Here is a 17,542-nt window from a genome sequence, read left to right on the forward strand (position 1 = left end):
AAAGTCAGCATGGATTTGTGAAAGGAAAATCATGTCTGACGAATCTCATAGAATTTTTTGAGGATGTAACTAGTAGAGTGGATAGGGGAGAACCAGTGGATGTGGTATATTTGGATTTTCAAAAGGCTTTTGACAAGGTCCCACACAGGAGATTAGTGTGCAAACTTAAAGCACACGGTATTGGGGGTAAGGTATTGGTGTGGGTGGAGAATTGGTTAGCAGACAGGAAGCAAAGAGTGGGAATAAACGGGACCTTTTCAGAATGGCAGGCGGTGACTAGTGGGGTACCGCAAGGCTCGGTGCTGGGACCCCAGTTGTTTACAATATATATTGACTTGGATGAGGGAATTAAATGCAGCATCTCCAAGTTTGCGGATGACACGAAGCTGGGTGGCAGTGTTAGCAGTGAGGAGGATGCAGGGTGACTTGGATAGGTTGGGTGAGTGGGCAAACTCATGGCAGATGCAATTTAATGTGGATAAATGTGAAGTTATCCACTTTGGTGGCAAAAATAGGAAAACAGATTATTATCTGAATGGTGGCCGATTAGGAAAAGGGGAGGTGCAACGAGACCTGGGTGTCATTATACACCAGTCATTGAAAGTGGGCATGCAGGTACAGCAGGCGGTGAAAAAGGCGAATGGTATGCTGGCATTTATAGCGAGAGGATTCGAGTACAGGAGCAGGGAGGTACTACTGCAGTTGTACAAGGCCTTGGTGAGACAACACCTGGAGTATTGTGTGCAGTTTTGGTCCCCTAATCTGAGGAAAGACATCTTTGCCATAGAGGGAGTACAAAGAAGGTTCACCAGATTGATTCCTGGGATGGCAGGACTTTCATATGAAGAAAGACTGGATGAACTGGGCTTGTACTCGTTGGAATTTAGAAGATTGAGGGGGGGATCTGATTGAAATGTATAAGATCCTAAAGGGATTGGACAGGCTAGATGCAGGAAGATTGTTCCCGATGTTGGGGAAGTCCAGAACGAGGGGTCACAGTTTGAGGATAGAGGGGAAGCCTTTTAGGACCGAGATTAGGAAAAACTTCTTCACACAGAGAGTGGTGAATCTGTGGAATTCTCTGCCACAGCAAACTGTTGAGGCCAGTTCATTGGCTATGTTTAAGAGGGAGTTAGATATGGCCCTTGTGGCTACGGGGGTCAGGGGGTATGGAGGGAAGGCTGGTGCAGGGTTCTGAGTTGGATGATCAGCCATGATCATAATAAATGGCGGTGCAGGCTCGAAGGGCCAAATGGCCTACTCCTGCACCTATTTTCTATGTTTCTATGTTTTTGCCCCCATCTTAGCATGTGTTGACACTGGAGAGGGTTCAAAGATTCACAAAAATGATTACAGGATTGATTGGCTTGCCAGGTGAAGTGTGTTTGATGGCTCTGGGCCTGTGTTCACTGGAGTCCAGAAGATTGAGGGATGACATTGAAGTTATTGAATGATAATAGGCCAAGATAGTGGATGTGGGAGAGTCCCTAGGACCAGAGGACATAGCCTCAGAATAGAGGGGGTGTCATTTTAGAATGGAGATGATGAGGAATTTCTTAAGCCACAGTATGCTGAATCTGTGGAATTTGTTGCCACAAACAGCTGTAGAAGCTAAGTCTTCATGTATAATTAAGACAGAGGTTGATAAATTCTTGATTGGTCTTGGGGAGAAGGCAGGAGACTGGGCTGAGAGGAAATGGCACAAGTCTCGATGGGCCAGATGGGCTAATTCTGCTCCGATATCTTGTGCTGTTATTGATTCATCAGCTGTGTGGAGAGGGGGAGCTTGCTACATGGGCAACAGCTTGCTCTCCATATTGTACTGCCCTGGCTTGTGTATTATGTAAACAGCTATGACTCAATATCCATGGCCAATCCTGACCAATGGAGGGCCCCCATAGGCATGTGTAAATTGTGTCGAGCTAGCATCCTCTCCAATCACTCTATCCGTGAGTGATTTGAGGAAAAGAATTATGATCCCATGGTTTGATGTCACTTTCAAATCTAAAATTAAGCTTTCAGTTGGTTTTTCTGACACATTGCCTTGACAGAATTAAGTGCAGATTTGCCTGCCAAGAATCGCTGGCCTGTTATTAAATGTTAAAGTGCACCTTTGTACGGGTTAACTTTTTAAAAATTGAAGTTGAGAGGGAAAGAATTTGAAAAAAGCTGGAGATGATCAAGTTCCTGGGAAAAGCATTTGAGCACTGGTTAATTTTTGTTATTTACAGTTGAAAATGTGGTACTTGTGAACTTTGGTTTGATTAGGAATGCTTGGACTTGATCTTTGCACCTGTCAGCTGAACTGTGACCCTGCAGTCGTCATGATACTGATAAATTAACCTTGCTGGAGATTTGTTATTGTGGATGAAAGTTAGATCTGAAATGGGGTCCATTACCTTGTGGCCATTTCTTTGGAAAGGGAACTGAATGCATGTTCGGTGAAATGAGACTAGAAAAGTGTACATCTAGAAGGTGCAAATCAAATGGTCGTCTTCCACCACTAATTTTATTGAATGCCATTGATTTATATAGGATATTTCAGAAAGTGAAATATGGGGGAGTCTAGGACCAGAAGGCACAGTCTCAGAATAGAAGGATGTCCCTTTCAAACAGGGATGAGGAGGAATTTCTTTAGCCGGAGGGTAGTGAATTGGTGGAATTCATTGCCACAAACAGCTGTGGAGGCAAAGTGGATGGGTATTTAAAGTGGAAATTGATAGGTTCTTGATTAATCAGGGCATCGAAGGTTACAAGGAGAATGGGGCTGAGAGGAATAATATATCAGCCATGATGGAATGACGGGACAGATTGATGGACAGAATAGCCCAATTCTGCTTTTGTCTAATGGTATACTTTTGTACTTCAGAATCTAGTTTCATGTCACTGGCAAATGTATTGAAATTTGTTGACACTGGCAACAGTGCAATTGCAATGCATGCTAAATATAGAAAAAGTGACTTGCAGTATGTACATATGTAAAATTAAGAAAAGTAGTGCAAAAACACTTTGTGAGAAGTAGCAAAGTAGTGTTCCTGGGTTCAATGTCCTTTTGGAAATTGGATGGCAGAGAAAGAAGCTGTTCCTGAATTGTCTTCAGGCTTCTGTACCTCCTTCCTAATGGTAAGCAGCTTTTCTGAGGCAACGGTCCTTGAAGAACATCCAGCCAATCATCATGTCACTGCAGATGCATAAACCTGACAATGTAGGGGTGATGGTTCCATTTATGCGAAGGTCACTGAAGCATTCAACCCCAACCAATTGGGTGTTTTCCCAGTGGGAGATGATGTGATAATTATACCAGGGTTCTAAATTTAACTAAATCACTAGCATACAGTAACTGCAGAGTTTGCAGCAAAGTGAAGGCAAAAATCTCAATGCTTAAATGAGCAACAAAGAAAGAATTGTCTAAACTGTCTACCTCTTTTCCAGCTTTGAAAGATGACGTCTAGGAAGAAAGTTTTGCTGAAAGTCATCATCTTGGGCGATTCAGGGTAAGGTAATTTTGACATCTAAATGCCACCTCCACTATTAATAAAACCGTTACTAGCTTGTTGGTCACAAGCCATTTTATTACTGACTTGAATAGATATATGTATAATCATCTGTACTATATTGCTGGGGACATGGTCAAAAGTTCAGTTAAAATGTGAAGTAATGTAGGCCAAATCTGAAATTTTGCTTAGTAGTGAAATGCCCTCACTTTAAGGTATTATGCAATTTTTTTTAAACTGAAGTTGGACTGAGCCAGTAAACTATTACCTCTGACTGAAGTAAATTAGCAGCCTGCTCTTTACTGTAACTGTATCAAGAGTATACTTTCCCACTGAACTCCAGTGCTCCTAAATTGTGTTCATAAATGGTCATCTGTGATGCATGGTCCTCCTGAAGCAGAGAATTAAAGACTTGCAGCAGTGAAGTTGCATTTTGCTCTCCTTAGTGTTTTTTATTCTTCTCCTTGCCCTGGCATGATACTGAGTTCTAGGCTGTAGCGTGTAGAAATCTCTATATTTACTTGAGAGACGGCTGCACAACCTATAGATCTGAGGCAGAAGAGTAGCAAAGTGTGGACTGATTACAGAAGAGGTGCTTGCTGTCTTGGGGCAAATAGGGTGAGTAAATCCCCAGGGCCTTGCAGGAGGTGAGTGCAGAAACTGCAGAGATAGTTAAAATGTCCTTTGCCACAAATGAGGTGCTGGAAGGTAGCTAATGTTCTGTTGCTTAAGAAAGGCTCTAAGAATAAACTGGAGAGCCAGATGTCAGTCATGAGCAAGATGTTCTAAGGCACAGCATAAAAGTATTTCATTATTTGGGGCACATCTGAGCCAGTACATTTTGGCCCAATTAAGCGGCTACCCCAATTACCCAAAGTTTCATGGAAATACTATTGTTTTTTAATGAGTAACATTCTGTATTTAATTTAAATGCATGATATATTAGAACACTCCTAAACCTACTACTGTACCATAACTGAATTTCTAAGTTATTGATGGATGAATTAATCCAATACATATTACTGTTATTTTCACTGCAAATGACCAAAATCAGCACACACCAAGTGCAGATCATGGGCTGCCTTCAAATAATGCTTTCAAAGATTGCATCCTCCAAATCTTCATTTTCATTGTGACGTTCAAGATTGATGATACCTTCATAATCCTAACTTGTTGAAATAGTGAAACAATTTCATTTTCACTCCTGGCCATTTCTGGCAACTCCAAACCTGAATGCTTGAAACCACTGAGCAAAACAGTTCTGAATTGTCTTGATGCTTATTTCTTGCTAGCTATAAGTGACAAAAAAAAAATCCCTGCTCTTTGAACATAAGCACAAGCATCTGATGCTATTTTTAAAATCTGTTCACTCTGGTGTAGTGTCTAACAGACTCGTGGTGTGCGTGCGACTGATGCTAGTTAGAAACTGTTCGGCAATGATCTCCTTTCCCAATTAAGTGACATAGTATCCTAAGGGTACTGGAAAGAGTACAGAAGAGATTTACCAGGATGTTGCCTGGTTTAGAGAGTATGCATTATGATCAGAGATTAAGGGAGCTAGGGCTTTAACTCTCTGGAGAGAAGGAGGATGAGAGGAGACATGATAGAGATATACAAGATATTAAGAGGAATAGATAGACTGGACAGCCAGCGCCTCTTCCCCAGGGCACCACTGCTCAATACAAGAGGACATGGCTTTAAGGTAAGGAGTGGGAAGTTCAAGGGGAATATTAGAGGAAGGTTTTTTACTCAGTGGTTGGTGCGTGGAATGCACTGCCTGAGTCAGTGGTGGAGGCAGATACACTAGTGAAATTTAAGAGACTACTGGACAGGTATATAGAGGAATTTAAGGTGGGGGGTTATATGGGAGGCAGGGTTTAAGGGTCGACACAAGATTGTGGGCCAAAGGGCCTGTACTGTGCTGTATTGTTCTGTGGTCTATAATTACCCGGACTATCCCTACTACCTTTTTTGACCAAGGGGTCAACATTCGCCTCCCTCCAAACCTCTGGTACCATTCCCACGGACAACAAGGACATAAAGATCCTAGTCAGAGGCTCAGCAATCTCTTCCCTCCCCTCATGGAGCAGCCTGGGAAATATTCCATCAGGCCCCAGGGACTTATCCATCCTAATGTATTTTAACAACTCCAGCAGCACCTCTCTCTTAATATGCTCCAGAACATCAACCTCACTCATATTGTCCTCATCGTCATCAAGTTCCCTCTCATTGGTGAATACTGAAGAGAAGTATTCATTGAGGACCTCAATCACTTCCACAGCCTCCAGGCGCATCTTCCCACCTTTATCTCTAATCGGTCCTACCTTCACTCCTGTCATCCTTTTGTTCTTCACATAATTGAAGAATGCCTTGGAGTTTTCCTTTACCCAACTCGCCAAGGCCTTCTCATGCCCCCTTCTTGCTCTTCTCAGCCCCTTCTTAAGCTCCTTTTTTTTTTTGTTACCCTATATTCCTCAATAGACCCATCTGATCCTTGCTTCCTAAACCTCATGTATGCTGCCTTCTTCCACCTGACTAGATTTTCCACCTCACTTGTCACCCATATTTCTTTCACCCTATCATTTTTTATCTTCCTCACCGGGACAAATTTATTCCTAACATCCTGCAAGAGATTCCTAAACATCGACCACATGTCCATAGTACATTTCCCTGCAAAAGCATCATCCTAATTCACACCCGCAAGTTCCAGCCTTGAAGCCTGATAATTAGCCCTTCCCCGATTAAAAATTTTCCAGTCCTCTCTGATGCTATCCTTTTCCATGATAATGATAAAGGTCAGGGAGCAGTGGTCACTGTCCCCCAGATGTTCACCCGCTGAGAGATCTGTGACCTGACCCAGTTCATTACCTAATACTAGATCTGGTATGGTATTCCCCCTGGTCGGCCTGTCCACATACTGTGACAGGAATCCGTCCTGGACACACTTAACAAACTCTGCCTCGTCTAAACCATTGGAACTAATCAGGTGCCAATGAATATTAGGGAAGTTAAAGTCACCCATGATAACAACCTTGTTTGTTTGTTTTTTTTTGCACTTTTCCAAACTCTGCCTCCCAATCTGTGCTCCTACCAGGGGGCATATAGAATACTCCCAATAGAGTAACTGCTCCCTTCCTGTTCTTGACTTCCACCCGTGCTGACTCAAAGAAGATCCTGCTACATTACCCACCCTTTCTGTAGCTGTAATGTCCCTGACAGGTAATGCCACCCCTCCTCCCCTTTCTTCCCCCCCCCCGTCCCTTTTAAAGCACTGAAATCCAGGAATATTGAGAATCCGATCCTGCCCTGGTGCCACCCAAGTCTCTGTAATGGCCACCACATCATAATTCCATGTATGTATCCAAGCTCTCAGTTCATCACCTTTGTTCCTGATGCTTCTTGCATTGAAGTACACACACTTCAGCCCTTCTATCTTACTACCTTTACACCCTTTATTCTGCTTCTCTTTCCTCAAAGCCTCTTTATATGTTAGATCTGGCTTTACTCCATGCACTTCCACTGCTCTATCACTCCAGGTCCCATCCCCCTTGCAAGTTAGTTTAAACCCTCCCGAACCATGCTGGCAGACCTACCTGCGAGGATATTGCTCCCCCTCAAGGGAGAAACCAGGGAGTGGTAGAAGTTGGTTGTCTCTTTGATTGGAGATTTGTGACTTGGGAATTGATGCAGGGGTTGGTGCTGAGTCTACTGTTTGTCATCTATATTAATGATTTCAGTATGGCAAACTGGATCTGCAAATTTGCAGATGACACCAGGATTGGGGGTGTAGTGTATGGTGACAAAGGCTATCAAAGTTGCTGAACCAACTGGAAAAATGGCAGATAGAATTTAATGCAAGTGTGAGGTGTTGCACTTTGGGAGGTTGAATAGGTTTGGACATTACTTTGGAGTGTAGGAGAATGAGGGGAGATATTAGAGATATGTAAAATTGAGGGATGTAGATACACTGAATGCATGCAGGCTCCTTTCTCCCTCCTCTCCCCAGTTTGGGTAAGACTAGAACTAGAGGTTGTAGATTTGGGGTGAAAGTTGAGATTTTTAAGGGGAACTCTGGGTGGTTCAAATGTGAACCAGACTGCTAGTAGAAGTGGTGGATGCAGACTTAGTCGTAACATTAACATCACTCTTAAATAGGTACATGGATGGGAGATGTATGGAGGCCTATGATCTGGGTAGCTGGGATGAGACAGAAGACCAGGCTGGCATGGACTAGATGGGCTAAAGGCCTGTTTCTGTGCTGTGGCGCTCTGACGTATCTTGCCAACACCCCATGGAATCCAGTGCATCTCTAATGTAGTGTAGACCAGTGTCCAAGTATATTACCAAAGCTGTATTTGCAGGCATCTGCCTTGTGCTGAAAGGGATAAGGCATACTAATTTTTTAGGAAAATGCTTCTAGAGGTTTTTCATAGGTTCCCATGGCAAAACCAATGCCATACAGGGTCCAGTTAATATCCTTGTCTTTCTAGATTATTTGCATTTGGGGATTTTTAAGAGTTTTGGTTTAGTTGAAGTTTGTGGAGAAAGCAAATTGACTTGATTAGTGGCTGAAGTTGGGCAAGATGCTCCCTACCTTGGTAAGGTGACAAGATCATGTTGCGACTATTATTTGTAAACCTGGTTCATTAAAAGCTGCCAGATGGTAAGAAAGGGGACAGTTAAAACTTATTTCCATATGCAGATCAATTAAATTGTGCAGGGATAGTGGATCATTAAGCCTAAAGGGTTCAGAATGGTGTACCATCAGTTACAACAGTTTGAGGAACAAAATTGCCTTTAAATTTATAGAAACATAGAAAACCTACAGCACAATATCGGCCCTTCAGCCCACGATGCTGTGCCGAACATGTACATACTTTAGAAATTACTTCAGGTTACCGATAGCTGTCTATTTTTCTAAGCTCCATGTATGAATAACTTAAATTTGTTCTTGCAAGATAAGAAATTTTAAAAGTTAGTGTTGACAATTTAAGCATTTACATCATGGAAAATAGTTTAATAAGAACATGTCCTCTCTATAGGGGTGTAATAGGTAAGCTGTAATGCATTTCCATAACATGAATTGGAGGGAACATGTATTACATGGGCTGCATTGGTTAGTGTGTGGGTGAAGAGGCATTTGGAATCTTTGATTTATGATGTACTGTAGATCGTTTCAAAGCAAAGTATTGAGTACAGGAGTTGGGATGTTATGTTGAAGTTGTATAAGGTGTTGGTGAGGACTAATTTAAAGTATTATGTGTAGTTTTGACCACTTACCTACAGAAAAGATGTAAATAAGATTGAAAGTGTAAAGAATATTTGCACAGTTAGTGTCAGAACTTAAGGACCAGAGTTATAGGGAAAGGTTGAATGGGTTAGGACTTTATTCCAGGGCAGGGAGTGTAGGAGAATGAGGAGAGATTTTTTTATGGTTGAGGACATGCAGTCCCCTTTATTGTCATTTAGTAATGCATGTATTAAGAAATGATAAAAATGTTTTCCAGAATGATGACATGAAAACACGTAACAAACTGACTTAAAAACTAACAAAAACCACAATTATAACATAGTTACAACAGTGCAAAGCAATACCGTAATTTGATAAGAACAGACCATGGCACAGTAAAAGTCTCAAAGTCTCTCGAAAGTCCCATCATCTCACGCAGACGGTAAACCTCCAGCGCCGCCAACTTGCCAGTGCAATATCCTGGAAGCATCTGACCACAGTCCGACTTAGTCCGTCTGAAAAACTCCGAGCCTCCGACCACCTATTTGGCACCGAGCACCATCTCTGCCAAGCGTTTCAACCCCGGCCCTGGCAACAGGCAATACGCAAAGCCGAGGATTTGGGGCCTTCCCCTCCGGAGATTCTCGATCGCACAGTAGCAGCGGCAGTGAAGCAGGCATTTCAGATGTTTCTCCAGATGTTCCTCCATGCTTTCTCACAGCTGTCCCCATCAAATCTAGATTGTGCACGGCACCCCTAGTTACACATATTGATATTCATTCGGAACGGCCGTACGCGTTGCGTCACGCCGCCATCTTCTCGTCCCTCCTTTTCTGCATTTGATAGAAGTATACAAAACTGAAGGGTATAGATGGGGTAAATGCAGGCTTTTTCCACTGAGGTTTAGTGAGACTAGAACTAGAGAACACAATTAAGGGTGAAATGTTTAAGAAGAACATGAGGGGAAACTTCACTCAAGGTGGTGAGTGTGGAGTGAGCTGCCAGTGGAGTGATAGATGTGGATTAGATTTGAACATTTAAGAGATGGGTTCGTGAATAGGAGGGGTATAGAGGGGCAGTGATCCAGGTGCAGGTCAGTAGGACTAGGCTCATAAATAGTTCAGCACTGACTTGATGGGCTGAATAGCCTGTTTCTGTGCTGTAGTGTCATGTCCTTTGATTCTGTCTGGAGGTCTCAGTGGCCACCATCCCCTGATGTGATGGGGCAGTGAGGAATACTTGCTGCACAAGTGTTCCTCACTGTTCATTCTGCCCTTTTCAGGAGATGTATCACTGCTTCATACAAGAGTACTTGAGTCTGCCTTTGAGTACCTGTCTTCATTATCTGCCGTTCCATTAAGCAGCTGCCTTGTCCCTTGCAATTCTTTGTTCTGTAGCCTTTTGGTAATTGAAGCATGTTCAGATAATAAACTGACCGAGCACAAATGTTGACCTTTCAACCTGATTAAATCTATTTTGTAACCATGCTGTGATATTCACATGCACTCTATGAATAACTTTCATACTATCCTTTAAACTATTTTACATGTCAATTAATTTTAGATTTCATTTCCACCTGTTGTAGCTCCTTTTCCTCGATTTCTTAATGCTGGATTTAACTGTTAATTTGGTTGAGTTCTGATTATGCAGGGTGCTGCTGGCTGTCAGGGACAGCCCAGATGGGTATATTTATAATGGCTTCCAGTAATTGAGCTCTGCAAAAGAGGTCTGTTTAGCAAGCACCAATTCTTTACAAAGGGTCTAACTCAGACCATCTCACTTGTTTCCTGCAGCCTTGCATCTTTTCAGTATAGTTATTCTGCTTGAATGTAATCAACTTTCAAAATATGGTTCTGTCTTCAGTGTAGAAATGTCCCAGCAGCACATTGCCCCTTTGCAGATGTAACTGATCCATCTGCTGTATGACGAGCTCTTGCTCCATGATGTTTTGCTGCAGCTTTTCAGCGTTGATCTCTGCCTTGTGAGGGATTTTGTAAGCAAATCTTCAAGTTCATTAAATTTTAAATGTGCTGGTTGCTTCATTTTTTTTTCCCACAACATTGACTGCAGCCAGATGGGTTGCAATAATAGACATTAAAACGTGTTCCGGTAGTAAGGAACTAGCATTTTTTTTGGGTGGAAGGAGGAACCAACTATTGAGCTTGGTATTCATTCAGTAACACTTTTTTTTAAGAGCTGGTTTGTGAAGGCAGTGTTGCTTACTCGCAACTGGAACCTTCACATAAACAAATCTGACATCATGCCTTCAAACTGAGCAAAATAATTGCATAATAAAATTGTCTGGAGTCACACTGGTGGGAGAGGGGGAGGTCACTTCTTTCCTTCTGAAATGTATTATGCCGATCTAAACTCCTGCGTAATCTTCCAACTGCAGTGTTGCAACACCTCCGCAAACAGATCCTGTAAACACCTTTGATGAAAAGATGAGGCCTCTGCATCACCTTTCACAATCTTGGCTATGAGCTGCTTTTGCAATGTAGTCAGTTGTGATTGGGGAAATGTGGTAACTTCTGCAGAACAAGCTGTCACATAAACACCATTGGCTAAAGATGTGCCAATTGACTAGTATGCAGGACACCAGACACCTCCATCTTAAAGCAGATAGACACGGCTTTGGTGCCTGAGGGCTAACATTTAAACACACTGGCACTTGGTCATTTTTATACGGAAAATACACTTTACTTAAAAGTATTTTACACAAATAAAACTTTTCCGTTCTGCATTTGCAGACAATGCATTTAATGTTGAATTACATTTTTTAAAACCAATAACACTGTACCATTTGTGGCCCCTAGGATGGTATACAACTACCTATCCAATGGTGAAAGGATTTGATGGTGGATGTGGAGAGTATGTTTACTATAGCGGGAGAGTCAGACCAGAGGACAGCTTCAAAATAGAGGAATATCCTTCAGAACAGATGAGGAATTTCTTTAGCTAGAGTGGTGGATCTGTAGAATTTGTTGTCATAGGCAGCTGTTGAAGCCAAGCCTTTATGTATATTTAAGGCAGGAAGTTGATAAATTCTTTATTGGTCAAGTCATGAAGGGGTACGGGAAGAAGGCAGGAGATTGGGGCTGAGAGGAAAACCTTGATGAAATAGTAGCACAGACTTGATGGGCCAAATGGCCTGGTTCTGCTCTTGTATCTTACGGTCTTGTAATTTGTGAACTTGTTCACCTAGCCTGGTCCCTCCCTGTCCAATAGAACCCTGCCCTGTGGTCCTTCCCCACTAAACCCTGCTTAAAGCACATTCTCTTGCAGCCAGGTATGTGCCATTTGGCAGCATTCCTCTCCAGACATTGCAGAGTGCTAGCAAACAAAAGGCCAGCTTCCATTGAGTTCATGATCTTCCAGCAGCATTGGATGTCCATCTCTGTATTCCTTTGAACAGCTCATAAATCAGTCACACAACTGCTGGGGGTGAATCAAAACACGGGCCCTTGCATCAGCAGATTTTGCTGTAGAATCAATGCTCCAAAGGGGCAGAAGAATCTATTCTCGGTGTGTGCTAGTATACCTACTCCAAACCTGGACTGATGCCTTTCTCTAAAGCTAATTTGATTCGGATTGATATTTAATTAGTTCTTGAGCTACAGTAAATGAAACTTCAATTTGAAATTATAAAAACATTTCATGCTGCTGAAATTGCTGTTTTAAAACTGGAGTATTGAAGTAACAGGTGGGGGTGAGATTTGTCTTTAAAATACTTTGGATATCATTTTGTGTACACAGACACATCAAACTCGACCAGCTCCATGGGCACTAGCCTCCCCAGTGTCAAATGCCTTCAAAAGGCAATGCCTCAGAAAGGTGACATCCATCATTAAGGACCTCATCACCCAGCACATGCTCTTATTGAACCATCAGGGAGGAGGTACAGGAGCCTGAAAACGCACTCAACAATTCAGCAACAGCTTCTTCCCCTCCATCAGATTTCTGAACGTACGATGAACCAATCATGAGCACTACCTCACTATTTTATCTTTTTGCACTAGTTTATTTTAATATATTTGATTCATAATATTTTTGTGTATTGCACCGTTTGTGAAATAACAAATTTCACGACATGCTCATCAGTGATAATAAACTTGATCCTGGTCCAAATCTCTGCACCACCGTGATCCATTAATGATCATGATTAATGTCAGCTGACTGAGATTTTAAACACTAGTCTGTACAGTACAGGAACCTCGTGCTTGCCTGTAGAATTCTTGAGCTGACTTCTAGTTTTGGGGGTGGGGGAGGAATAGATTTAACAGATGGTTTATGACAAGTTGCTCTTGGTAGCAGTGAGATCTCACTTCCTCTTGTATATGAAGTGCTGTCCTCAGAAACTGCTATAAATTCTGTAATGTAATGGTTCATTTGGTCATTTGTATAGATGATGGCCCTGACATTTCTCCTAAAGAAAAGCTTAATGGCTTTAAATAGTTAAAAATAAAATGTGTGGTAGGAGAACAAAGCTGCAGGAAATTGATTTTCAGCACAATTTCCTTAAAATTGCAGTTCAGCTTGAGTTTAAGGATCAAATTTTGATTTTTTTTTCCCACCTCTGCCTAAGAGCCACTTCTACCTGAAGACTACAGTTTGACTCGTGATGTGACCCCATTCAAACTATATTTTTAAGCTCTTGGAAGCCAGAACTGCTTTTTGCTTGAACCCATCTCCATTCAACAGTGAAGTTGTTACGCTAGTTTCACATCCCCGTTTGAGAAATGTGACCCTACAAAACCTTGTCTTTCATGTTCTGCAATTTGATGACAAAATGGTATCTGAAAGCTGTATATTGCATATAATTTCTGCTTAAACTGATGCTACATTCTACTCAAGATGACAACCAGTGTGGATGTAGGTCCTCTGGGAAGGCTGATGGGGGAGGTGTTTGTTTTTGCTGCTGAAATCTTTTTTTTCTTGTACTCTTGAATTTCTAATTTCCTGCATTCAGGTTTTTTGCACAGATCTAGGTAAATGTCATAATTGTCCTAATGTGTTGCTTGGCAGCTATTGAGAAATGGAATTTCCTCCTTTCCTAATGGGTTTCTATTCTGAATCTTCAAATACTAGTAGATAAACTGCACTCATTTCCAGTCTAGTTAGGCTAAAACTTCATTCTAGTAAAATTTGACCGTAGCCAATTAAGCTTTGGTTCAAGGGTTTGGCAATATAGGAATAAAAATCAATTATCAAACCCTTTCTGTTCTCCAAGCATGTTGATTTCCCCTAAACTAGGCCTAGTAATTTGCTACTAAATTCAACCCTGCTTTCAAATTCAGTTGGACCATTTCCAGCACTCTCCAGTTTCTGGATCTGCTTCATCTTGATTAAGGTTAAAAGATTAGCTTTGTCACATGTACATCAAAACATAGTGTAACACATTTGTGTCAATGACTAACAGTCCAAACTGCTGAAGGCACCCCACAAGTGTCACCATGCTTCCAGTCCCAACATGGCACACTGACAACTTACTAACCCCGATCTTTAATGTGGGAAGAAACCAAGACACCTGGAGGAAGCCCACATGGTCTTGGGGAGAACGTACGAACTCCTTACAGACCCAGACCTTACAACTGGCACTGTATAGTGTTACACTAACCACTATGCCTCCATGCTATCCTTGATGAGCTGGCTCACTACAAGTCCACAGCTATGTAGACCATTACCCCTTCTTACTCTCGTGTATGGATGCCATCCTTTCAGTTTGTCTCCAGTACATCTGTACTCAAGATGTGACCTTCCAGTCTAGAACAAATGATTCTCCTCTCAGGAGACCCAGTATCCCTTTCACTGTGGTTGCAGTTCGTGCATTTCCTCCAACTCTTATTGTGTGCAGTTTTGGTCCCCTAACCTGAGGAAAGACATCTTTGCCATAGAGGGAGTACAAAGAAGGTTCACCAGATTGATTCCTGGGATGGCAGGACTTTCATATGAAGAAAGACTGGATGAACTGGGCTTGTATTCGTTGGAATTTAGAAGATTGGGGGGGGATCTGATTGAAACGTATAAGATCCTAAAGGGATTGGACAGGCTGGATGCAGGAAGATTGTTCCCGATGTTGGGGAAGTCCAGAACGAGGGGTCACAGTTTGAGGATAGAGGGGAAGCCTTTTAGGACCGAGATTAGGAAAAACTTCTTCACACAGAGAGTGGTGAATCTGTGGAATTCTCTGCCACAGCAAACTGTTGAGGCCAGTTCATTGGCTATGTTTAAGAGGGAGTTAGATATGGCCCTTGTGGCTACAGGGGTCAGGGGGTATGGAGGGAAGGCTGGGGCAGGGTTCTGAGTTGGATGATCAGCCATGACCATAATAAATGGCAGTGCAGGCTCAAAGGGCCGAATGGCCTACTCCTGCACTTATTTTCTATGTTTCTATGTTAACTCAAACTTCAGTTCTCATCCCCCAAAAAATGAAATGCAAATTTCCCTCTCATTTTACCTATGAGCCACCACTTCACTTTTTGCGAGCTGCACCCCAGCCTCCTCTCTTCACCTTCTGTCCCCCAGGGACCACTCCCTTCCTGGACCATTCACCCTCCCTAGCAACTACAGGTGTGAAACCCATTTGTACACAATCTCTTTATCTGAGCAGCTTCCAGATGAGGCAGAGATTAACTCCAGTCTCATCTCCAGCATTTAATCACAACAGTGCCTTCTCTGCACTGGCAAGACCAAGTTGAAATTTGCAGGGTACACATGCTTTGTCTATAATTGCCATACTGAGTTATTGGTTGCAAACTGTTTCAATGTTCTTTAATCAGTATATTTATCTACTTTGTATTTACATAGTTGTCTTTACACATTGGCTGTTTATCAGTCTTTGTCATAGTTGTAGAAAAGTACAGCACAGGAATGGGCCCTTTGGCCCATCTAGTCCATGGTGAGCCATTTAAACTTCCTAGTCCAATCACATCCAAGAGCGGATGTGGCAGAGTCGGGGGAATTGAGAGGAGGAGATGGCATTTTACAAGTACCAGGGTAGGAAGAGAGGTTGCTGTGAGAGTCGGTTGGTTTATAATAAACTGCCTAGTCCCATGAACTTGCACTGGGAGCATAGCCCTCCATATCCCTGTCGATCATGTACCTATCCAAACTACTCTTGAAATCCAGCTCCCATGCATACACTTGTGCTCATTCCACACTCTCATGACCCTCTAAAGAAGTTTCCCCTTGTGTAGTTTTTCATTGATTATATTTTTTCTTGGCATTCACAGTAAAACAATGAATCTGAGGGTAGTACATGGTAATATACAGAATGTACTTTAATAATTTTACTTTGAACTTTGTATTCCCTGCTTAACCTCCAGGCTACTATCTCAATCTCCTTCTCTTCTCTTTTCTCCCACCCCCACTCCCCAACAATATGTGGCATCTGCCTCTGGTCTGCTTACATACATCTTTCCCAGCTCCTCCTGCCCCCAGACTCCCTGCTCTTCCCCCTACCCCACCTCAAGAATACTGTTTGACCTCCAGTTGTAGCAGGAACTTGGTCATAGGCTTCCCCCTTAAATATTTCACTCTTAACTGGGGAGGGGTGGGGAGCTTCACTCCAAAGGTGGTGAGAGTGAGAAATTAGTTGCCAGTGGAAATGTTTGTGGGTTCATTTGGAGCACTTGAACATTTTGGATAAACACACAGATTGGAAGGGTATGGAGAGCTTATGGTCCACTGAGGGGTCAATGGGACTAGTTCAGCACAGACTAGATGGGCTGCAGGGTCTGTTTCTGTGCTGAAGTGCTCTAAGTCCATGGGTTTGAGGCAGCACACAAAATGCTGGAGGAACTCGGGAGGTTAGGCAGCATCTATGGAAATAAATAAACAGTCAGCATTTTGGGCTGAGACCAAAATGGGCCTTGGGTTTGAGGTTTTGTTCCTGATTTTAGCATCTGCATACTCTTTTGCATCCGTGGGTCTGGTACTTGCTCCCCTTTCTCCAATGAATGTACTAATTTATAATTCAAAGCATTTGAATCTTGCTGTTTGGTTTGTCCCATTCAGCGAAGGATACCAGCATTCATTGCCTTCGCTTCTCCAATTCCCTCAGTTTCCCTGCTTGCCATCAGTGTGATTTGCTATTTCAAAGTTTAAGTTGTTTGTTCAATGCACAGGTGCAGTCAGAAACTTGCAGTGACACAGGCAGTTAGCAACGTTAGCAGCATTCACACAAGTGTACACAATTTTAAGAGCAATTTTAGAACAACAAGTTCACCTTGTAGGGGTGTTTAGTGGCCGTAATGGTAGTTGATTAATTTGCTGGAATTCAACAGCTCATGACTTTTTAATCTGGTGTACAAAACCTCTAAGGAATAACTGATTCCTTATTAAAATAATTCTAATTTACCCCTATCTATTTCATCTGAATGTGTGTACTATTCTGCCCATCTTCAAGCCTTGTTTCAGTCCTGACACAAGGTATTGGCCTGAAACATGGACAATTTATTTCCCTTCCTGGATGCTGCCTGGCCTGAGTTCCTCCAGCATTTTGTTGCTCTTGTATCACTCAACTTCTCACTTTATCCCCTCCTTTCCCCCACCCACCTGGTTTCACTTGCCATTGCCAGCTTGTACTCTTCTCTCCCCCCCCCCCCTTGTTCTGGCTTCTCCCTCCTTTCTTTCCAGTCCTGATGAAGGGGCTTAGCCAGAAAGGTCAATTGTTTATTTCCCTCCCCAGATGCTGAGTGATGTGCTGTGTTCCTCCACTATCTTGTGTGTTGCTCTTCTAGTAACAATCAGTCTTGATCTGTTCGTTGCTTCTATCCACTGGTCTAGCACTGGATAGAATAATTAGACCATAAGGCAC

At 42.5% G+C, this 17,542-nt stretch overlaps 1 protein-coding gene across 1 annotated transcript in view; it reads left to right on the top strand.

Annotated features, from left to right (window-relative positions):
* Positions 1 to 17,542, top strand: part of rab7a (RAB7a, member RAS oncogene family) — a 56,092-nt gene that overhangs the window by 19,863 nt on the left and 18,687 nt on the right. The window contains exon 2 of the mRNA XM_063068254.1: positions 3,433 to 3,494. Coding sequence (XP_062924324.1) covers positions 3,442 to 3,494 — 53 coding nt within the window. The 5' untranslated portion in view covers positions 3,433 to 3,441. The remainder of the gene's footprint in view (positions 1 to 3,432; positions 3,495 to 17,542) is intronic.

Source organism: Mobula hypostoma, chromosome 15 (assembly GCF_963921235.1).
Source record: "Mobula hypostoma chromosome 15, sMobHyp1.1, whole genome shotgun sequence".
NCBI lineage: Eukaryota > Metazoa > Chordata > Chondrichthyes > Myliobatiformes > Myliobatidae > Mobula > Mobula hypostoma.